We start from the raw sequence: 23,971 nt of genomic DNA on the forward strand, positions 1-23,971 counted from the left end.
ATGTTCCTACTTTACCCCAAGAAAGTTACCTAATACAGCAACATTTCTGTGAACTTGTTCCTACTATATCCATCAGAAATTAACAGACCATAGTCATTCCTGGGCATCCCCAGAACGTTAGATAGCTTATCTGTTCTTCTTGGATTATTGTTCCCCCTTCCTTAATTGCTCTCTATTGCTAGTTCCCCTACATTCTACATTATAAACCATTTGTTTTACATTTTTCAAAGTTCACATTAGTGGTAGCATATAATATTTCTCTTTTTGTGCCTGGCTTATTTCGCTCAGCATTATGTCTTCAAGGTTCATCCATGTTGTCATTTGTTTCACGAGATCGTTCCTTCTTACTGCCGCGTAGTATTCCATCGTGTGTATATACCACATTTTATTTATCCACTCATCTGTTGAAGGACATTTGGGTTGTTTCCACCTCTTGGCAATTGTGAATAATGCTGCTATGAACATTGGTGTGCAGATATCTGTTCGTGTCACTGCTTTCCGACCTTCCGGGTATATACCGAGAAGTGTAATCGCTGGATCGAATGGTAACTCTATATCTAGTTTTCTAAGGAACTGCCAGACTTCCAGAGTGGCTGAACCATTATACAGTCCCACCAATAATGAATAAGAGTTCCAATTCCTCCACATCCCCTCCAGCATTTGTAGTTTCCTGTTTGTTTAATGGCAGCCATTCTAACAGGTGTTAGATGGTATCTCATTGTGGTCTTAATTTGCATCTCTCTAATAGCTAGTGAAGCTGAACATTTTTTCATGTGTTTCTTGGCCATTTGTATTTGCTCTTCAGAGAACTGTCTTTTCATATCTTTTGCCCATTTTATAATTGGGCTGTCTGTACTATTGTCATTGAGTTGTAGGATTTCTTTATATATGCAAGATATCAGTCTTTTGTCAGATACATGGTTTCCAAAAATTTTTTCCCATTGAGTTGGCTACCTCTTTACCTTTTTGAGAAATTCCTTTGAGGTGCAGAAACTTCTAAGCTTGAGGAGTTCCCATTTATCTCTTTTCTCTTTTGTTGCTTGTGCTTTGGGTGTAAAGTCTAGGAAGTGGCCGCCTAATACAAGGTCCTGAAGACGTTTTCCTACATTACCTTCTAGGAGTTTTATGGTACTTTCTTTTATATTGAGATCTTTGGTCCATTTTGAGTTAATTTTTGTGTAGGGGGTGAGGTAGGGGTCCTCTTTCATTCTTTTGGATATGGATATCCAACTCTCCCAGCCCCATTTGTTGAAAAGACCATTATGACTCAGTTCAGTGACTTTGGGGGCCTTATCAAAGATCAGTCGGCCATAGATCTGAGGGTCTATCTCCGAATTCTCAATTCGATTCCATTGATCTATATGTCTATCTTTGTGCCAGTACCATGCTGTTTTGGCAACTGTGGCTTTATAATAAGCTTCAAAGTCAGGGAGTGTAAGTCCTCCCATTTCGTTTTTCTTTTTTAGAGTGTCTTTAGCAATTCAAGGCATCTTCCCTTTCCAAATAAATTTGATAACTAGCTTTTCCAAGTCTGCAAAGTAGGTTGTTGGAATTTTGATTGGGATTGCATTGAATGTGTAGATGAGTTTGGGTAGAATTGACATCTTAATGACATTTAGCCTTCCTATCCATGAACATGGAATATTTTTCCATCTTTTAAGGTCCCCTTCTATTTCTTTTAGTAGAGTCATGTAGTTTTCTTTGTATAGGTCTTTTCCATCTTTGGTTAAGTTTATTCCTAGGTACTTGATTTTTTTAGTTGCTATTGAAAATGGTATCTTTTTTCTTGAGTGTCTCTTCAGTTTGTTCATTTCTAGCATATAGAAACATTACTGACTTATGTGCATTAATCTTGTATCCCGCTACTTTGCTAAATTTGTTTATTAGCTCTAGTAGCTGTATTGTCGATTTCTCAGGGTTTTCTAGATATAAGATCATATCATCTGCAAACAATGACAGTTTTACTTCTTCTTTTCCAATTTGGATGCCTTTTATTTCTTTGTCTTGCCGGATTGCCCTGGCTAGCACTTCCAGCACAATGTTGAATAACAGTGGTGACAGCGGGCATCCTTGTCTTGTTCCTGATCTTAGAGGGAAGGCTTTCAGTCTCTCACCATTGAGTACTATGCTGGCTGTGGGTTTTTCATATATGCTCTTTATCATGTTGAGGAAGTTTCCTTCAATTCCTACCTTCTGAAGTGTTTTTATCAAAAAGGGATGTTGGATTTTGTCAAATGCTTTTTCAGCATCTATTGAGATGATCAATTGATTTTTCCCTTTTGACTTGTTAATGTGTTGTAATACATTGATTGATTTTCTTATGTTGAACCATCCTTGCATGCCTGGAATAAACCCCACTTGGTCATGGTGTATGATTTTTTTAATGTGTCTTTGGATTCGATTTGCAAGTATTTTGTTGAGGATTTTTGCATCTATATTCATTAGGGAGATTGGCCGGTAGTTTTCCTTTTTTGTAGCATCTTTGCCTGGTTTTGGTATTAGATTGATGTTAGCTTCATAAAATGAGTTAGGTAGTGTTCCATTTTCTTCAATGTTTTGAAAGAGTTTGAGTAAGATTGGTATCAGTTCTTTCTGGAAAGTTTGGTAGAATTCCCCTGTGAAGCCATCTGGCCCTGGGCATTTATTTGTGGGAAGATTTTTGATGACTGATTGGATCTCTTTGCTTGTGATGGGTTGGTTGAGGTCTTCTATTTCTTCTCTGGTCAGTCTAGGTTGTTCATATGTTTCCAGGAAATTGTCCATTTCTTCTACATTATCCAGTTTGTTGCCATACAGTTGTTCATAATATCCTCTTACAATTTTTTTAATTTCTTCAGGATCTGCAGTTATGTCACCTTTTTCTTTCATTATTTTGTTTATATGGGTCTTCTCTCTTTTTGATTTTGTCAGTCTACCTAGGGGCTTGTCAATCTTGTTGATCTTCTCAAAGAACCAACTTTTGGTGATATTTATCCTCTCTATTGTTTTTTTGTTCTCTATGTCATTTATTTCTGCTTTAATCCTTCTTATTTCTTTTCTTCTACTTGGTTTAGGATTGGTTTGCTGTTCATTTTCTAGCTTCTTCAGTTGATCCATTAGTTCTTTGATTTTGGCTCTTTCTTCCTTTTTAATAATGCGTTTAGTGCTATAAATTTCCCCCTTAGCACTGCTTTTGCTGCATCCCATAGGTTTTGGTATGTTGTGTTCTCATTTTCATTCGTCTCTATATATTTAGCAATTTCTCTTGCTATTTCTTCTTTAACCCACTGATTGTTTAGGAGTGTGTTGTTTAACCTGCAGGTATTTGTGAATTTTCTAAGTCTCTGATGGTTATTGACTTCTAATTGTATTCCATTGTGGTCAGAGAATGTGCTTTGAATAATTTCAATCTTTTTAAATATATTGAGGCTTGTTTTATGTCCCAGCATATGATCTATTCTGGAGAACGTTCCGTGAGTACTAGAAAAGTATGTGTATCCTGGTGATTTGGGATGTAATGTCCTGTATATGTCTGTTAAATCTAATTCATTGATCAGATTGTTTAAGTTTTCAATTTCCTTATTGGTCTTCTGTCTGGTTGATCTATCTATAGGAGAGAGTGATGTGTTGAAGTCTCCCACAGTTATTGTGGAAACATCAATTGCTTCCTTTAGTTTTGCCAGTGTTTCTCTCATGTATTTTGTGGCACCTTGATTGGGTGCGTAGACATTTACGATTGTTATTTCTTCTTGTTGAATTGCCCCTTTGATTAGTATGTAGTGGCCTTCTTTGTCTCTCAAAACATCCCTGCATTTGAAGTCTATTTTATCTGAGATTAATATTGCTACACCTGCTTTCTTTTGGCTGTAGCTTGCATGAAATATTTTTTTCCATCCTTTCACTTTCAGTTTCTTTGTGTCCCTGTGTCTAAGATGAGTCTCTTGTATGCAACATATTGATGGTTCATTTTTTTTAATCCATTCTGTGAATCTATATCTTTTAATTGGGGAGTTTAATCCATTTACATTCAACGTTATAACCGTGAAGGCATTTCTTGAATCAGCCATCTTATCCTTTGGTTTATGTTTGTCATATTTTTCCCCTCTGTCTATTAATATCCTTTATTGTACCCATACCGAATCTCTTTAGTACTGAACCTTTCTCCAAGTCTCTCTGTCCTTTCTTTGTTTCTCTGTCTGTAGGGCTCCCTTTAGTATCTCCAGTAGGGCAGGTCTCTTGTTAGCAAATTCTCTCAGCATTTGTTTGTCTGTGAAAAATTTAAGCTCTCCCTCAAATTTGAAGGAGAGCTTTGCTGGATAAAGTATTCTTGGTTGGAAATTTTTCTCACTCAGAATTTTAAATATATCATGCCACTGCCTTCTTGCGTCCATGGTGGCTGCTGAGTAGTCACTACTTAGTCTTATGCTGTTTCCTTTGTATGTGGTGAATTGCTTTTCTCTTGCTGCTTTCAGAACTTGCTCCTTCTCTTCTGTGTTTGACAGTGTGATCAGTATATGTCTCAGAGTGGGTTTATTTGGATTTATTCTATTTGGAGTTCACTGAGCATTTATGATTTGTGTATTTATGTTGTTTAGAAGATTTGGGAAGTTTTCCCCAACAATTTCTTTGAATACTCTTCCTAGACCTTTACCCTTTTCTTCCCCTTCTGGGACACCAATGAGTCTTATATTAGGACGTTTTATATTATCTATCATATCCCTGAGGTCCGTTTTGAGTTTTTCAATTTTTTCCCCATTCTTTCTTTTATGCTTTCATTTTCCATTCTGTCATCTTCCAGGTCACTGATTCGTTGTTCAACTTCCTCTAGTCTTGTACTATGAGTGTCCAGAATCTTTTTAATTTGGTCAACAGTTTCTTTAATTTCCATAAGATCATCCATTTTTTTATTTAGTCTTGCAATGTCTTCTTTATGCTCTTCTAGGGTCTTCTTGATTTCCTTTGTCTCCCGTACTATGGTCTCATTGTTCATCTTTAGTTCTTTGAGTAGCTGCTCTAGATGCTGTGTCTCTTCTGAGCTTTTGATTTGGGTGCTTGGGCTTGGGTTATCCATATTGTTTTGTTTTTTCATATGCTTTATAATTTTCTGTTGTTTTTGGCCTCATGGCATTTACTGAACTTGATAGGGTTCTTTTAGGATTTGTAGACCAATTGAAGTCCTTATCTCTAATTTATCAGATCTACAGCTTCGTGGAGTACACTTTCTCTAACTAACCAGCAGGTGGCATCCACGAGCCACCTGTTCTCCACAAGCCAGTTCTCCCCTGCTTAGCCTTTTTGGTGAGTGGGGGAGTGAGTCTTGTGGGGTCCAATTGGTGTACCAAGCTTGCGTGTGTAGTTGGTGTTGCCTGCCCTGTATATGGGGCGTGTTTCTGGGCAGTCAGGGAGGGGGTTGGCCCTAACAATCAAATCTCCCCAGTGATCCTAGAGTTATAAAGCTGCTGCAATAGTCTAATCCTTCAGTTCAGTCCTGCCACAGTTTGTCTCTGCCACTGACCCACAAGTCCTTGGTATTGGCGTATGGCTCCTGAGACTTGCAAGTGGGCCCCTCTTCCAGGCTGTGCACCCCCTGGTCCTCTGTTGAGGGATGACTGTGCTATGTCACAGGTGAGTGCCGTCCCCCCAGGGCAGTTCTGGGCTGCTGGGCTGTTTAGGGAGGCTCCCAGTAGATTTCGCTGATCTCAGCAATTCCACGTTTTCATGAGTGTTGTATGAAGTATGCCCACAGCCAGATTGCTCTGTGGTGTCCAGTCCACGCAGTTCCTGGCTTTCTACCTACTTTCCTGGAGGAGTAACTAAAACATACAGCTCACCAGTCCGCCATCTTGCCCTGCCTCCTCCACTAACCACATTTCTAGTGCTCAGAAGTCATGTGCATTAGTGGCTACTTGGTTTCAGAAAGTGCAGATATAGGACATTTCCATTCAGATAGAAAGTTTTTCCAGACAGCACTGCTTTAGATTTCACTGTCAAGGTAGATTTCCAATTAGTTGCTAAAAACAAAGTGAATAATCAGGGAAAGAGCTTTCTTTTAATATAAATTTTTATTTAGATAAATGTAGATTCACATATAGTTGTAAGAAATAATAGAGACCTCATACACTTTAACCCATTTCCCCCCATTGGTAACATTTTGCAGAACTAAAGTACAATATCACAATATCATGTTAATACACAATGTTAATTCATTAGTCTTACTGAGATTTCCCCAATTTTACGTGGACTTTCTGAAGATAAAAAAAAAATAGGGTATATGGGAAAAACATAGCTATTGCAAACTATGGACACAGTTAACAGTAATATTTTAATATTCTTTTTCAACAGTAACAAATGTACTACACCAATACTATGGGTCAAAAGTGGCGGGGGGGGTGGATAAGGGGTAGGAGAGGATTTAGGTTTTATTATTTTATTCTTATGTCTGTTCTGGAGTAATTAAAATTCTAAAATCAATCACAGGGATGTATGCACAACTAAGTGATGATACTGTGAGCCAGTGATTGTATATTTTCGATGGTTTGTGTGGTGTGTGAGTATATTACAATACAATTGGGAAAAAAATGAGGGGGAGAATAAAATATTTGCAGATAAACAGAAGTTTAGAGAGTTTGGTAACAAGAGACCAGTTCTACAAGAACTACTAAAGGGAGTTCTACCAGCTGAGAAGGGAACTCAGGAGGGAGAGGGCTGTAAGAGCACACAGAAATGAAGAGTATTAGTAAGGGTAATTAAAGGAGAAAAAGTGAGAAAAAAATAGATTTGACCAATAAAAGCCAACAGATAAAATGTTTGAAGTAGGTACTGCCTCTATGGTAATAAAATGGAATATTAATGGATTAAATTGAGTAAGGGAGCCGCTCAGCGGGAGCACCCAATGTGCAGGGACCTTGGATCTGGTCAGAGTCCTACTATTTCAAAAGGCAAATCCTAAAAGGGTCATGAATCATGATTTTCCAGTCCAATTTGTTCTTCTTTTCAATTCTGTACTGTGGAGGTTTGAAACTGTATGGAACCCAGAAAATCAGGTTCTTAAAAGTTAATCCATGCTTGTGGGTGTGGACCAATTGTAAATAGGATCTTTTGATGTTAAGGTGTGACCCACTTCAATCAGGATGGGTCTTAATCCTCTTATTGGCATCATTTATAAGAGGATGAAATTCAGACAAAGAGGAAGAAAGCCATGGAAGCAAGAAGCTGGAGGCAACAAAACCTGGAAGAGAGAGGGGAGACCAGCAGGTGCTTCCATGTGCCTTGCTATGTGGCAAAGGGCTCAAGGATTTCTGGCACTCAGTCTTCTGGAAGAAAGTATCAACTTGATGATACCTTTATTTGGACATTTTTTTTTCAGCCTCAAAACCATAAGTTAGTCAATCTCCATTGTTAAAAGCCAACTCATTTTATTGTATCTTCTTTTAGCAAACTAAAACAGATTTTGGTACCATAAGAGTAGTGTGCTGAGATTGCAAATACCAAAAAATTGCTGGAACAGCTATATAGATGGATAAGGGAAAGATTCTGGAAGAATTGTGAGGCACTTGATAGAAAAGGCCTAGATTGCTTTAAAGAGACTGTTGGTAGAAATATGAATGCTAAAGGTACTTCCGATGAGACCTTAGAAATGATGAATGCGTCATTGCAAACTGGAAGGAAGGCAAGCCTTGTTTTAAAGTGGCAGAGAACTGAGGCCTGATGTTGGATGGAAGGCAGAATTTGCAAGTGTTGAGCTTGGATATTTAGCTGAGGAGCTTTCCAAACAAAATGTGGCTTCTCCTTGCAGCTTATATTAAAATGGAAAAAGAAAAGGATAAGCTGAGATCTGAATTCATGGGTACAAAGAAACAAGAAATGGATGGTTTGGAAAATTCTGAGTGTCCTAAAAGTGTGAGAACCAGTCAGCCATTTCAGTACAAGTCAGGACTGGAAATGCAGTTATACAGAAAGGATTTGTGGGAAGTCCTATTGTCTGACTGTTGGGACCCCTGTGTATTGCATGCAAAAATGGTAAGTTTTTTGTGAGATCCGTATGAACGGAACCACTGTCATTCTGGACTAAAAAGGACAGAAAAGGGATAGATTGAAGGAAAAATGACTTAAAAGGTAGAACCATAGAAGCTGAGGTCTGGAGTAAACTGAGAGAGACCCCTCCTCCCCCCAAGTATATGGACCGGGTGAGTACACCCTGGAGCTTGCAGAGGGTGAGCCCTTAGCCCCGTTGTTCAGGAAGTGTTACTCCACCAGGGTTCTCAGTTGCCTGAGGGATTGTGGAGAACGTGACAATCCCATTGTTTGGTAACAGTGCTGTCACCCTAGTCTTCAGAGAGTGGAGAAGATTCCCCCTGCATTGGGGACAGTCTGGCCACCACCCCACTGATCTGAGGGGTTGAGTCTGTGCCCCAGAGACTGGGAAGTGCTTGAAGAGTGTGGGGCCTAGAGGCCGGCTGCCACCCTGATGTTTGAATGGATGGAACCAAAAGCCTACCATCACCTCAATGCTTGGAGATATTGGAAGCTTCACCCCAGTGTTTGGGGACAGCTTGGCCAATGCAAAAGTCAGTAGAAAGGGTGGGGCTGCTGCCCCATCTAGCCAGGACAAAACCTCATTTTATAGATTACCTCCAGACCTCGAAGTCTAATGGAGTATGACCTGCAGGTTTTCGGATTTATTCAGTGTCAGACCCCAGAAAAAAGAGTCTAACATATAGAAGGAATGTCTGATCCAGGGGCCCTGCTGCTTATCTCATAAATACCAGGTGTGCCATAAACTAAGGGTTGAAGGCTGTTTTAGAAATCCCGGTCACAGTGGCACCTAGACTCCAGGGGGCAGACAAGGCAAGATCAGATGTGCCCATAAGATGAATGACCATAAACAAGCCAAACGGCCTACTTCCTCCACATAGATAATACAGTGCACATCAAAGAAGAGTAGTGTGTTAGAACCCTAGTAACCAGTCAGCAGAAACTGATAAGCACTCACCCAATCGAGGCCCAGAACACACTCAGCAGGACCTTCCCCCCCAACACCCAATGTGGGTTTTTCCTTTAAAAAATGCTGCTCTCAGAAAGAGGGCTGGAGCCATTTTTCTTTTCTTTCTTTTCACTGGCTCCCACCTGCTTTCTTCTTTCTTCCTCTAATAAACCTTAAACTCTCTACTTAAACCATGACTCACTGCGTTGTGTGGATTCCTGAACGACCTTACATTCGGGACCCATGATTCTGCTTTCCTTCCAATTTCTCTCTGTGGCCATGTGAATGTTCATTCTGTGATTGTCCCTCCTTTGTAGATTGGCAGCAGATAACTTGTTCTAAGTTTCACAGGTCCACAGCCATAGGGGAATTTTGTAAGGATCTTCATGTTGGTGAGTAAGCCTGTGATCCCAGGACAGACATCTATAACTGATTCTGATGAAACTTTGTACTTAACTTTATCATTGAAATGTTTAAAGGCTTTTGAGATATTGTGATGGAATCAATGTATTTTGCATATGGAAGGAACATGTCTTTATGGGATCCAGAGGGTGGAGTGTGATGCTTTGAAGCTGTATGTACACCTGAGAAGATTGTGTTCTTAAAGCTAATCCATTCCTGTGGGTATATACTTATTGTGGGTGGGATATTTGATTAGGTTATTTCAGGTGAGACATGCTCCAGGAGGGTCTTTATCCTCTTATTGGAGTCCTTTATGAGTGGATGAAATAGAGAGAAAGAACAGAAGCTAAGAGAGACAGAAGACAGAGAGAAAAAAACCCGAGAAAGCAAGCCACAGACAGAGAAGCCAGAAGCTGAAAACAACAAAACTCAGGACACAAGAGAGACCAGCGGACCTCTCCTGGGCCTTACCATGTGACAGAGGAGCTGACGATCATCAGCAGCCTGCCTTGGAGTCCATGTATGCTCTTGATGATTCCTTGATTAGGACATTTTCATGTCTCAGAACTCTAAGCTTGTACGTTAATAAATCCTCATCGTAAAGCCAACCCATTGCATTTCTGCAGCTTTAACAAACTACACAGCTCATAGGCCTTAAAGGGGCATCTAAAGGCACAGGCATCCTGTAAGGATCTTCATGTTGGTGAGTAAGCCTGTGATCCCTGGAGCAGCGGAAGTCATTTTGAGACCATTAGGTGAGCTAGAATGATGGAAAATATCTGGAATTTTGATGACATAATGGAGCTCCTGAAAGAAAGACCAAAGTGGCTTTATATCTGGACTATATGCAATAGGAGATAAGAAATTCTTTCATATTGAGCCACTTTGAGAAGGGTTTTACATTTCTTGCAGACAAATCTGCTCTTGATACATTATATTGCCTATAAGTACATTAAATTTATGCTGCTCTCACTGAAGATGGGTCCTTACCATTGCTTAAGATTCCCAATAGTCATCTTCTGTTCATCTCACCCTACAGGTTTTGCATCCATATTTCTCCAGCCCTCCTTTGGATACAAACTCAGTAAACTTCTCATTTTACTGACAAGGGTGGGACTGTTTGGTGTGGTTTGAAATGTTTTCTTCACCTTTTCTTCTTCCCACTTCTTCAGTGGAGAAACCCTTCCTTTGACCTTGATCCAATTCGCTCACTTGTCCTTTCAGACCTCGTTCATAGATCAACTGTTCTTTACCGAAACCTAATCGCCTTTCTGGTTCCCAACCCTTTCCTCCTCTCTGAAGCACAGGCAGAGTAGCAATCCCTTCGTTTGAGAATCTTCCTCTTATCTTGGCTTCCACTCAAAGGTGCACTTTTTTTTGGATTCTCTTTTTACCTTTCTGGCCCTTTTTCTGTTTCTTTATCTTCATCCCCTACCAATTAAACGTGGGCATTTCCACAGATCTGCATTTATCCTCGTGTGTTCGAAAACCTCTCAGTGATTCAATTCATCCGTATGAATGGATTTCATCTGTTTCAGAGTGGTTTTCCTTTTTTTCAATCATCAGCCCCCATTTGTCTCTTGAATATTAGCTCCGCATTTCTCATTGCTACATAATGAAACCTTGCCAGGACTTCAAAATCCTGCTTAAAATTGAATTGGCTTTCCCCACAAACCAGCTCTTTCTCCTGATTTCGTTTTATTTTCTCCTTTCTTGTGTCTAGATAGGATTCAGGAGTCACAAAATCATGTACAGTTGTTGCAGGGATTTCTTAATGGCTCTCTCTGCATCGACATGTTCTTTCTGTTAGCCAATTTCCACCTTCCTGCTGAACCAGTATAATCTTCTAAATTTTAACTGGGCTGTACCACACATACATCTAGTCAAACTCCAGCCTGGCTTTGAATACTTTCTGCTGGGCAACCCCAATCTACCTTTATTCTGATTCCTTGTCTTCATGTACCCCTAGTCCCCAAAGTAATCATCCACTCTTCCAACCCATGTGGGCCTCCCTCCTCTACACTTTGCTTCATGCCCACACCACTGAAGGACATTTCCCCCCATCACCACTCCCATCACCACACTGCTACATGGATTCAAAGTCCTTTCTTAAAAGGAGGACTTCAACTTGGCACAAAAGACCACTCCCCCATCTGAACTTGTACAAGTTCTTTATTGCACTTTTATGGTATCTCTCCTTTGCTCCAAGCATTACAGCTATCTGTTTATGTTTTCCCCCACTAGGCTGTGAACTTTGGAGTCAGGGCTGTATCTTCATTAGCTTGTAATTCTCACTGCACCAAGCCCAGCATTAGGTGTTCAATGAGCCAGGCAATTGTTAGAAAAGTCACAAACACCTGTTAAGCAGCCATCACCCAAACCCCAACCTCCTTCTCTGGGGAAGGCAGAGACACTAAGTGGCAATCCTTCCTCCTTCAGCTACCTTCACCTTGTGTGTGATTGATCTTGTGCTATTTGCAGTGGGGGAGGGAGGTGGAGACGTTAAGTCTAATGAAAATGTCTAAAACCTGGAAACCAGGAACAAGCAGCCCCAGGTGCTAATCAAACAGGAATTCTCAGTGGCGGTACCCTCCCTGCAAGGGGATAAAAACCAGTCATACAGTATAGCTTGAGCTCTCTTCTCTGGCATGAAGTGGGGTGTATGGAGCTGCTATCTACTGACACTGAGCCAGAGCAGCTTTCAGCCACTGCTGGGGACTGGCCGAGATGGGACTTCTTCCCCTGCTCATTTGGACTCTTTGTGCAGTGTAAGAAACAAAGAGGTTATTTGCTCTTCTGGGCTCTTTATGCGGTGTGTGCAAGTAATAAAGGGATTATTTGCTGAGCTTCTGTTGTGTTCACGAGCCTGTGTTCCCACGATATGTAGTTGTAGCAACTGGCTCCATAGCAACTGTCCTTAAAGTGCCAAGTGGTCCATCAGCTGATCTTAGGGATACAGGTGGGAAATATAAAAACCATCCCCTCACTGTCTATTGTCTTCTTCCCTGGTGATGTGCAAAGGGCAGATATAAACCAACTGGATGACGTGACTTAAATGTGCAAAGTAAGATGAAGTTAACTGAAATAGCATAGCCAGCATGTAGGCTCCTGGGAAAGGAAAGAGTAGAGCCCCAAGCTGGGGAGAGAACTGTGGACATTTCCAGCAGCATCCCTTGTAGAAGCAGAGCATACAGTGAAAGGTCAGAAGTCAGGTAACGATCCTTTCCTGCCTTGGTTTCCTTATTTATAAAATCCACTTAGGCTAGTGAGGTAATGAAACAGTGGGTAAAAATACTACTATCTGGCACAGAAGAGCCACAATTAATTTAGAGGCAGGGAACAGTGTGACAATCTGATCAAGGAAGAATGTACAGTACTGTTAGGGTAGGTTGGCATCTGGTCCCAGTAAAAAGGCAACAATTTTTTTAAAGGTAACCACTGTAGGAGAGCTACTCTCACTCAGAAGTGAATAGGAGAAAAGGCAGATAGGAAATCAGTGTTCCACAACTGTCCTGAAAATGTTACCGCTTGTCTTGACCCGCAAAGACTGTGCCAACAGCTGTGGGTCTGGCCCTTCTTTCACACCTGGGAACCACTGTCGCTGCAATGGCTCTGCTGACAAAATCAATTCCCTGGTAAGGGGTCTTGCCTTTCCCATTATTCATGTTCTATTAGAGGTGGGTAAACCGTAGTCTGTGCGAAATCCAGCTGCACTCATGGTTTACATATTCTCTATGGCTGGTTTGTGCTACTGTGGCTGATCTAAGTAGCTGTTACAGAGGCTGCATTGTCTGCAAAACCAAAGATATTCACTATCTGATCCTTTGCAGAAAGAGTGTGCCCACCCCTGGTTTATACTGTCCCTTGCCTGAACCCAACTTTTAGTAGGTCTATTATACTTCTGAGATGAAGCTGGTTTATAACATTATCTGCACAAATTGGCTTTTAAAAGAACCATTTATTCATCTATAATTTTCAATCATTATTTTCATCAATTACACCTTCCCCCCTACTACGTACTGTATAGTATTATAAAGCAAATCACAAAAGACTTCCTAAAGTTAGTTAGGCAACTCAAAGTCAGCGCTCAATAAGGCTGTTTGTGACAAGTGTTGCAAGTACTTTTGGTAGAAGGAAGACAGGGAGTAAAATGGCCCAGGGATGGAGCTGTGATGCAGCTGTTATGGAGCCATGATGGTGCTCACCACTGTTCCACTTTTTTCTCTGAAACAAACTGTCTGTGAGGCCCCTCCGCATCTGGGGGCAGAAGGGCCAAGTACACCGGCGTCTCAGCTCCTTCTTCAGGGCTTTTGGTGGCGTTGGGCCCTGCCATGTCGGTTCTCACCCACCCCGGGCAGCAGGCATTCAGGAGGATTTTGTCGCTTCTCCTTTGCTCATTGAGTTTCCTGGCTTGGATTCTGGACAGGACTGTGACACTGATCTTCGACACTCCATACGCAGTATTGGGCCAGCCCTCCTTCTGTTGCACACCATTCTTTGTATCTTCCACAAACTTGTTCATGAGCCCCACCAGCTCCTCCTCCATGATGGTCTCACTTCGAAACTTTTTCTGCAGTTCTGGGCTGCAGCTTTTAAGAGCTCGGACACTAACTATGCTAGACACATTCACCACTCTGCCTGAAATACAATCCAGATCATTATGTACAAAGACATGCCCAGCAACAATGAATGACAAATTCATGTCAGCACTTACCTCTTATGTGCAGCCAAGAGCAAGGAAGAGAATATATTTACATGTCACGTAAAACACATTGAGTTTTATGTTTTATTATCGTAAGTAACAATCTTTTATTTTTAAATCCTGATGAAAGGATCTGAGGATTTGTCTTATTTGTCAACCTTATAGAAATCAAATATTTCACTTAAAAAGCAATAAATAAGGAATGGCAATGTGGACAGCAAATGGTGAAAATAATAGGAAAAAAACAACAACTGACCATTTATGTCTTGAAATGGTCCTGAGGGCACACAACAAATGAATTATTGATTCAAGAAAATCTACAAAGAGATGGTGAGAACCGTGAGAGTTCATGGTATTTGAACCATGAGCTGTTCTCCTCTTCCCCATCCCATCTCAGAGTAGGGAATCTCCTCTCCAGACGTTTGGGACAAAAATACAGGGTTCACCAAGGGAAGAGATCTTTACTTGGTGTAGGATCTATATTTTCTAAACAATATAACTTCTACAGTCAGTTTGTTCAAACACCAGAATTACATGGAACTTTGAATAGGAAGTGAGCTGTGGTAGGTCTGCATGGGTTAGAGTGAAATGGCAACACTTCCCAAAGTTATTTGAGTGGAGAATAAAAATACATATTTGAGGACCCCTTGAAGAGCTGGGGGAGGAAAAAAAATACAGGGTTCACTCTCCCCGGAATTTTATGGTATCTTCTGCTGAAGGGGCAGGGCATCAGCATTTCTCATTTGCTAAATGTCAAATGCAAATGCTAAATGTGTACACTACAACTATAAAATTCTTAGAATAAAGTATAGGGATACATCTTCTCTGACTTTGCATTTGGCAGCGGTTTCTTAAGATATACCAATGGCACAAGTGACAAAGAAAATACAGAGAAATTGGGGTTCTTCAATTTAAAATTAAAATTAAAAATGTTTGTGCTTCATGCCAATGTTCATAGCAGCATTATTCATAATTGCCAAGAGATGGAAACAACCCAAATGTCCTTCAACAGATGAGTGGATAAATAAAATGTGGTATATACACACGATGGACTACTACGCGGCTGTAAGGAGGGATGATGTCGTGGAACATATGACAACATGGATGAACCTTGAAGACATAATGCTGAGCAAAATAAGCCAGGCACAAAGAGAAAAATTATATGCTACCACTACGTGAACATTGAAAAATGTAAAACAAATGGTTTATAATGTACAATGTAGGGGAACTAGCGATAGAGAGCAATTAAGGAAGGGGGAATGATAACCCAGTAATAACAGATAAGCTCTCGTTGGTAAATTTAACATTTTGGGAATGCCCAGGAATGACTATGGTTTGTTAATTTCTGATGGGTATGGTAGGAACAAGTTCACAGAAATGCTGCTATATTAGGTTATTTTCTTGGGGTAGAGTAGGGTTCCTAAAGTAGTTATCTTAGGTTAGTTGTCTTTTTCTTACTTCCTTGTTATGGTTTGTTTGAAAAATTTTTTATTGTGTTTTTAAAAAATTTTTTTTTTGATGTAGTTGATTAAAAAAAAGTTAATTGAAAAAAAAAAAAACAATGAAAAAATATGCAGAGCCCCCTTGAGGAGCTGTTGGAGAATGCAGGGGTGTTGGGCTTCCCCACCTCGATGGTTGCTGATGTGCTCACATAGGGGACTGGTGGTTTGATGGGCTGAGCCCTCTACCACAGGACTTGCCCTTGGGAAGACTGTTGCTGCAAAGAAGAGACTAGGCCTCCCTATAATTGTGCCTAAGAGCCTCCTCTTGAATGCCTCTTTGTTGCTCAGATGTGGCCCTCTCTCTCTAGCTAAGCCAACTTGGCAGGTGAAATCACTGCCCTCCCCTCTAAATGGGATGTGACACCCAGGGGAGTGAATCTCCCTGGCAATGTGGAATATGACTCCCGGGGAGGAATCTAGACCTGGCATCGTGGGATGGAGAACATCTTCTTGACCAAAAGGGGGAAGTGAAAGGGAATGAAATAAGCTTCAGTGGCAGAGAGATTCCAAAAGGAGCCAAGAGGTCACTCTGGTGGGCACTCTTACTCACAATATAGACAATCCTTTTTTGGGTTCTAATGAATTGTAATAGCTAGCAGTAAATACCTGAAACTATCAAACTACAACCCAGAACCCATGAATCTTGAAGACAATTGTATACAAATGTAGCTTATGAGGGGTGACAATGTGATTGGGAAAGCCATATGGACCACACTCCCCTTTGTCTAGTTTATGGATGGATCAGTACAAAAATGGGGGAAGAAAAAAAAACAAAAAAAGGCACCCAGAGTTCTTTTTTATTTTATTTGTTCTTTTTCACTTTAATTTTTATTCTTATTATTTTTGTGTGTGTGGTAATGAAAATGTCAAAAAGTAATTTTGGTGATGAATGCACAACTATATAATGCTACTGTAAACAACTGAATGTACGCTTTGTTTTGTATGACTGCATGGTATGTGAATATCTCTCAATAAAATGAATAAAAAAAAAAAGAAGAAGAAGAAGAAGAAAAAAAGTTTGGCTTCAAAGGTCAGTAATGAGAAAGTGAAAAGACAACCCAAAGAACGAGAGTAAATTTTTGCAAATCTTCTGATACGGAACTTGTACCTGAAACATACAAAGAAGTCTTGTAACTCAACTCTAAAGAGACAATCCAATTTAAAAATGGGTAAAAGATCTGAAAAGATATTTCTCTAAAGATATTCAAATGGCCTACAAACACATGAAAAGATGCTCCACATCATTAGTCCCCAGGGAAATCCAAATGAAATCACAATGAGATACCACTTCACGCCCTCTAGGATGGCAATAATCAAAAGGACAGAAGGTAGTAAGTGTTACCCAGGATGTGGGAAACTCGGAAACCTCATGCAGTGCTGGTTGCAATGTAAAATGCTGCAGCCACTGGAGAAAACAGTTTGACAGTTCCTCAAATGGCTAAAAATGGTTACAATATGACTCAGCAATTACACTCTTACCTAGGTATATAACCGAAAGAATTGAGACAGGTGTTCAAACAAAAACTTGTACACAAACATTCACTAGCAGCACTATTAACAATAGCCAAAAATGTGGAAAAAATCCACATGTCCATTAACTGATGAATGGGTAAACAAAATACGGTGTATCTCTACAATGGAGTAGTCTTCGGCCATAAAAAGGAAGTTCTGATACATGGTACAAAATGAACCTTGAAAATATTATGCTAGGTGAAAGAAGCCAGTCACAAAAGAACTTATGTTGCATGGTTCTATTTATGTGAAATTTCTGGGATGCGCAAAGCTCTCGAGGCAGAAAGTAGGTGAGTGGATGCTTAGGGCTGGAGGGGCTGAGGGGATAGGAAGGTGATACCTAAAGGGCTTTGTTTTTTGGTTGATGAAAATATTCTAAAATTGATTGTGATTCTTAACACACTCTGTGAAAATGAGAAATCACTAAGCTATTGTTTAATTGGCTGAAATTTATGCTATATGAAGTATATCTGAAGGAAGCTATTATAAAATGGAAAACAATGCCATTATTCTCACTGAATTTTTTGATTTGGAAAATATAGTTATTATTAGTAAAATGTACATATACTATCATAAATGATGGGTTTATCATTTAAAAATGAACAAATAAATATGTGAAACATTAAAAAAAAAAGTCTGAACACACACCACCATAAGAGAGTCAAGTCATTTGGGGAACATCCCTTTTAAATGTAAACCTCCTGGAAGGTCTGCCAGAATTTCCCAGGTGAGCCTCATCCTGGGAAAGGAAGGGGAATGTGGAAAAACTATATCACATGTGGCATAAGGACTCCCACTGAATGATCATTTGTGATAAACGGATTTGTAAAAATTATCTCATTAATCTTTGAGACTTTCATCTAAAATGAAACATTTCAGAAATACGACAGTTATTCCATGTCCTTCCTTTCATTTAGAACACGTAAAGAGTAAGAATCAACTGGGAAAAATTAAGAGAGAAGACACTGTCTTAAGGGGAAAACTGAATCTATTGGTCAAAATGATTTAGTAAGCACCACTCAGGGGTTCTAATGAGAGTTCATTTTATTCTTAAAAATACTATCTGCCTCTTTCATAACAAAAGCAATATACACTTTATGACTCAAAATTATAAAACACAGAAAGGCACAAAGAAAGTAAAACCAGGAAGTAGAGTCAAAATGGTTAACTAGTATATCAGAAAGGTGGCTACAATTACCGATAAGGCCTAGGGATTATTTTTCATGGGTCTTCAGTCTGGACAGGAGGTGGAGAAATGGCTAACTTCCTCTAGACTGTTAATACTCTGTAATCAAGTGATACCTTCTATTCTATACTAACTTGTCTACTGCAGAAAGTCTACAATGAGCTGTGAAAATAGTTATCTATACATAATAGGGAAGTCCAAATGGGAGGTCTACAGCACTCTCCAGGTAAACTCCCTGTGGGCAGCCAACTCAGCACCTGGCAGTCGGCCTAGTGGCACGGTCCCTGGGCCTTCAGTACATGTCGCGGTGACCGTTCCGCAAGGCGGAGCACCGAGTGGCACCTATGACTCCTGCCTAAAAGGAATTTGCTTCTTGCTGCTGTTTCTTACATTCTTACTGCCTCTTTTTCCCATTTGGTGTCTTTTGGGCTCTGTGGTGGTGAAATGCTCCCACACCTAGCTACATTAATGAGCCAGCGGCTTACCCTGCATTAGCGTCAGCGTAGTGAAAATGCCTGCTCCTTTCTTAGAAGACAATAGGTCACCCTTTCTGCTCACTCCCACTGGCCACCTGTCAACTAGGCGGTAATCCCCCTTCCCCAGCTTTGAAAGAGTTAGCTAGAAGAAACAAAAAGGTAATGATTAAGAGATTCAAAAACATGAACACAAAAAATAGTTATAGGTTGCCTGGTACCAAATAACAGGAACTGTTATGCCTGTGCCAAAAACACTGTGTCTTGCTGCGCTCCAGGGAGTCTGTCCCTGCTGGCCCATTGATCATTGTGTAAGAATAAATAATGTCTGAAATTTAGCCAAACTATTCTAGTACTGTATGCCTAAATGCTAGTGCGTATGTTGTAGAAAATTATAAAAATAAAGCTCTGATGCTCTGCTTGGTCGGAGATTTCATCTTCGTACCCAGACACGACAAGGTGTCTGTCTTCTTTCTTCGCCGACTCCAGCCCCCCTATCAGGACCCTGACCGTTGCTGAGGCTGGCCTTCGGCAACTCCCAGCCCTTCTCCAGCACCCCAGGCCCTCCCACTGCCCAGATCTCCAATGGGGCAGGGCCAGCCACCTGGGGCCACTCCTCAGGGCTGAAAGGAAACTCACCCAGGAAGCCAGAAGGACTCCTCAGTGGTTATATAGCTAGTTAAAAGCAGTGTCATGGGTTGAGCTATGTCCCCCCAAAAGATATGTTTGAGTCCTAACCTCTGGTTTCACGTATGTGACCTTATTTGGAAATAAGGTCTTTGAAGATGCCATTAGTTAAGATGAGATCAAACTGGATTCGGGTAGGTGCAATCCAACATGGTGTCCTAATCCAACATGGCAATTTGCACACAGACAGAAATGAGAGAAGGCCCTGTGGCGATGGAGGCAGAGACTGGAGTGACACATCTAAAAGTCAATGAAACGCCAAGGACTGCTGGCAAACACCATAAGCTAGAAGAGGTAAAGGATTCTCTGCTGCAGGTTTCAGATGGAGCATGGCCCTGTCAACACCTTGATTTCAGACTTCTGGCCTCCAGAACTGCCAGAATAAATTTCTGTTGTTTTAAGTCACAAGTCTGTGGAACTCAGACCTAGGAAACTAATACACACAGCAAAGTCTCTGATCTGAGGTTTTTCATCTGCGGAAGGCACTCACGACTTTCAAAGGGCAGTTCAGTGACAACGCAGTGGAATGAACATAGCTTAGTCCCTAAGAATCTCCAAGCATTAACGATCTTCCCAACTTTCTCATGTTAATGGCATGTGTATGCATGAATGAGCTGCCCTTTAATAGTTATTCTACTCATATGAGAAAACTAAGCCAACAGTCCAAGAAAGAAATACTGACTGGTGGGAATGGGGGTGGGGAGGGGGTCAGACTCACAGGCCACCTGGGCTGTTCCCTGTATCTGACCATGGGTTTATTCTCAGGAAGCCGTGGTTTCTTTCAAATGGCTAGGGGCCATGTCTCCAGGACATATACACAGTAGCTGCTCTAGAACTGTTTGTGGAGGGCTGACCCCCTAATGGCCCTGTCAATACTCGTGAGGCCCCAGCACCTCTGCCTGACACCCCAAACTCTCACCGACCGAAAAGCCAAATGGACACAGATAACAAGGCATGTTTACAAACATCATCTTATTTCCAAAAAACAAATCTGCTAACAGTCTTGGCTCTAACAGTCTAGGACAGAGGTACTAGGTCCACACCTGGCTTCTCCAGAGCTACGATTCTGCATTCATCACACTCCCACTTAGGTCTATCTTTTCTAAGTCTAAGGTACCTGTTATTTCACTCTCTGGACTGATAAGCGGTTTTCATGCAATGCTGCGGTGTTTTAAAACTGTGCCTCCTAGAGCCCCTTGGAATTTCCTGAGTCACTCTGGAGGCCAATGGGGAGAAAGATGGGGCCTCATCAAGTGCAGGCCCCTCTTTACTGATGGCCACACTGACCTGCAGGGTAAGACTTCATTTGAAGGTGCAGCAGGTTCAATGATTGCAGAGAAAGTATGCAGAATGCAGGGAAACGAAAAGACTCAAGCCATCACTTAGGAAGGGTTTGCAATTTTCCCAAAATGACAGCAGAGGGCAGGAGGTGGAGCTAGGATGGAGGAGATGAATTTGGGAGAAACTCAGTAGCTGAAATTTTAAGATCTGAGAAAAAATGATCAGAGGACAGGGCACGGTGGGGTCACTGGCCAAGATGGCTGAGGGGAAAGGGTGACTGCCCTCTGGAAATGTTTGGGTCTCTGGAGGGGAGAAGAAAGGAGGGTAAGCAAAGGCCACAGAGAAGCAGGGAGATAAATCTGTGGGTCTGGAGCTGAGGGAGTGTCTTAGGCAGGGGACAGCGATTCAGCAGGGTCCAGTGAAGGCTCCACCACCTGAACTCGATCACTCTGAGAGAGCAGAGAGGAGGGAAGAGGGCAAGAATGACATCCTCAGGGAATTCAACGTGTGAGGGGAAAAGAAAGAGAAACCCGAGCTAAGACCTAAAGGATGAGGAAGAGTAAGGGGTGTGTGACCAGTCAGCAAGAAGCCCCCGGAGAAGTGAGTGACAAAGTCCTGAGGTGGGGGCTCACTGGGGAGGGTGGAGGCACAAGGATAGGACAGCTTAGCCCAGCCAGGTAAGGCAAAGAGCCCAGAGCTTAGCAGACAGGATCAGGGGCAGCCAGAGGACAGATCCAGCAGGGGGTAGCATCAGCGGCTTTTAGAGGAGAAAGAGAACAGAATTAGTAAACAGGAGTGATGTGGTGACATTCCAAGAAGGAAACAAAAAACAAAAAAAAGAGAGAGGTGAACTCCATGTAAAGCCTGCGCCTCTTTAATGTTATCTGCCAGTGCCACTTTCCTGCTTTTGATAAAGTCCTACGGTTTTGATAAGGTCCTTGCAGCGTCTCCCGCCGAAGCAACCCTCGCCCCCCCCAGCAGCCCGCCCCTTACTCTTAAAGGCGATGCCCGCGTTGTTGACCAGCACGTCGAGCCCCCCGTACTCCTTGCGGAGGAAATCGCGCAGGGCGCGGATGCTCTGCTGGTCGTCGATGTCCAGCTGGTGGAAGCGCGGGCTCAGGCCCTCGGCCTGCAGCTGCTGCACGGCCGCCCGGCCCCGCGCCGCGTCCCGCGCCGTCAGCACCACGTCCCCCGAGAACTGCCGGCACAGCTCGCGCGTGATGGCGAAGCCGATGCCCTTGTTGGCCCCGGTCACCAGCGCCACGCGGCTGCAGGACGACATGGCCGGGGGAAGAGGCCGGGAGACCGGGGGACGGAAGACCCGAGGGCGCGGGGCACCTGCGCGGCGGGAGGACCTGGTTCTGGGCACCGAGGCCACGGCGGACCCGATAGTGGACGCCCCGCGCGAGCCTGCGACGTACGCCCGTAGCCGCCGGGCGAGTGCGCAGGCGCAGCTCCGCCCTCGGCGCGACCTCCCGGGGGTGGAGGGTGGGGGTGCAAGGAGCGCGACCCCGCTGCACTTTGGAAAATACGCAGGCTGCTGACCGAGGCTAGGGGGTGGTGGCGCCTGTGCGCTCTGCAGGCAAGAAGCATTGGGACTGGTGTAACTAGATTTAACGGAACCTTGATCTCCGTTCTGCAAGGGATTTTCTTCGTCTAGGAAATTGGGCATTTATACGGGATTTTTAAATATTGCTGGAACTGAAGCCCTTGGAGGTTGAGTTTTGGAATGCCTTCTAAGCTGGAAGAAAATGACAGGACATTAAGTTTCTTTGCTCCCCCCTCTTCCTCTCCTCCCTGCCAAGTATTTGAAGCAAAGCGACTGACATCCTTGACCTCAGGACACATCTTATTATTCCCATTTTAAGAGGAGGAAATGGATCCCCAGAAAGTCAAGGACCTGCTGTTTCAAAACGCAAATCTTAAACGGGCCATGAGTCATGATTTTTCAATCCAATTTGTTCATCTTTTTAGTTCTGTACTGTCGTGGTTTGAAATGGTATGTAACCCAGAAAAGCATGAGGAGATGTGATGATTGAAGCTGTATGTACCCTAGAAAAAAATCATGTTCTTTTAATCCATTCCTTTGGGTGTAGACCTATTGTGGTTGGACCTTTTGATTAGGTTATTTCAATTGAGAAGTAACCCACCTCATTCAAGGTCACAGCTGTATCTTGATGTCAGTGGTGTGTTTTTGAGGTTCCCCCAAAACCTAGCACCTTGTCTGGGTTTGAGAAATAAAAGAGCACAGATGGAGGCTCAGATCTCCTTTATTCCTGCTAATGACAAACTTGGAAGATACACCTTAGTTGTAAGAGTTAGATGGCTGACAGAATTTATCACTTCTGTTAACTTTTGGGATAAATGCACATCTTTACTACCCACTGGTCTGAAACATTTTTTAAAGTTTGCCCTGAAGTACACAATTTCATGGTAACTAATAAAATATGCTGGACAAGAGTTTTGTTAAAGTGTAAACAGTTTAACTCATAGGGTCTTATCTAGCCCATAATTGATTACCCTCACAGAGCTCTAGTTAACACTGACTTTTCTTTATACATTTTATGCTTCTTGGGATGTTCAATAGGCCTTTCTAATGGGTTAGAGCATGGAATTTGAGCCCTAGCATCAAATTGTGGCTGAGCTGCTTTGTAGATATGCAACTCAATCAATTTACTTAATTCTCATCTATAAAATGGTAATTCATATTATTTTCTTCTCTGATAAAAGTCCTGGTTTCATCTGCCCCTTTTCTTCCGTTTTTGAATGTAGTTGTGTGAAAATGTGGTCTCTGGAGCTGCAGCAACCATTTTTAGATCAGGAGGAAACAAATTTATGGATGAAAAGTCATCTCCCTAAGAATGGTAATGTGGAAAGTCAGAAAGAGACTTAGCCTTGATCTTTGATAACATTACTGAATTGTCGTTCCTAATCGGGAGCCATATATTTCCAGCCCTTTTTAATTCAACTTTTAATTTTAGAATAGTTTTAGATACTGTATACCCCTCACCCAGTTTCCCCTATTGTCTTCTTACTAATATGGTTACACTCATCACAACTAAGAAACCAATAATGGAAAATGGCTATTAACCAAGCACCACACTTCATTCAGATTTCAGGTAACATCCGTTATCTGTTCCAGGATCCCTTCCAGGATACCTCATTACATTAGGTGCCCCGCGTCCCCTTAGTTTCATCTGGTTTGCTACAGCTTTTTGGAGTTTACTTGTCTTTCCTGACCTTGACAGATTTTAGTGGTACTGG

At 41.9% G+C, this 23,971-nt stretch overlaps 1 protein-coding gene across 1 annotated transcript; it reads right to left on the reverse strand.

Annotated features, from left to right (window-relative positions):
* Positions 1 to 9,080: 9,080 nt before the first annotated feature.
* On the reverse strand, positions 9,081 to 22,133 carry LOC119531044 (carbonyl reductase [NADPH] 1-like). Its single transcript, XM_037831784.1, has 2 exons — positions 21,701 to 22,133; positions 9,081 to 14,002 (listed from the first exon to the last, which is right to left on the reverse strand). The coding sequence occupies exons 1-2, from the start codon at positions 21,987 to 21,989 to the stop codon at positions 13,566 to 13,568; spliced, it is 726 nt and encodes a 241-aa protein (XP_037687712.1). The 5' UTR covers positions 21,990 to 22,133; the 3' UTR covers positions 9,081 to 13,565.
* Between the last annotated feature and the right edge of the window lie 1,838 nt (positions 22,134 to 23,971).

The sequence above is a fragment of the Choloepus didactylus genome, chromosome 1 (assembly GCF_015220235.1).
Source record: "Choloepus didactylus isolate mChoDid1 chromosome 1, mChoDid1.pri, whole genome shotgun sequence".
In the NCBI taxonomy this organism is placed as follows: Eukaryota; Metazoa; Chordata; class Mammalia; order Pilosa; family Megalonychidae; genus Choloepus; species Choloepus didactylus.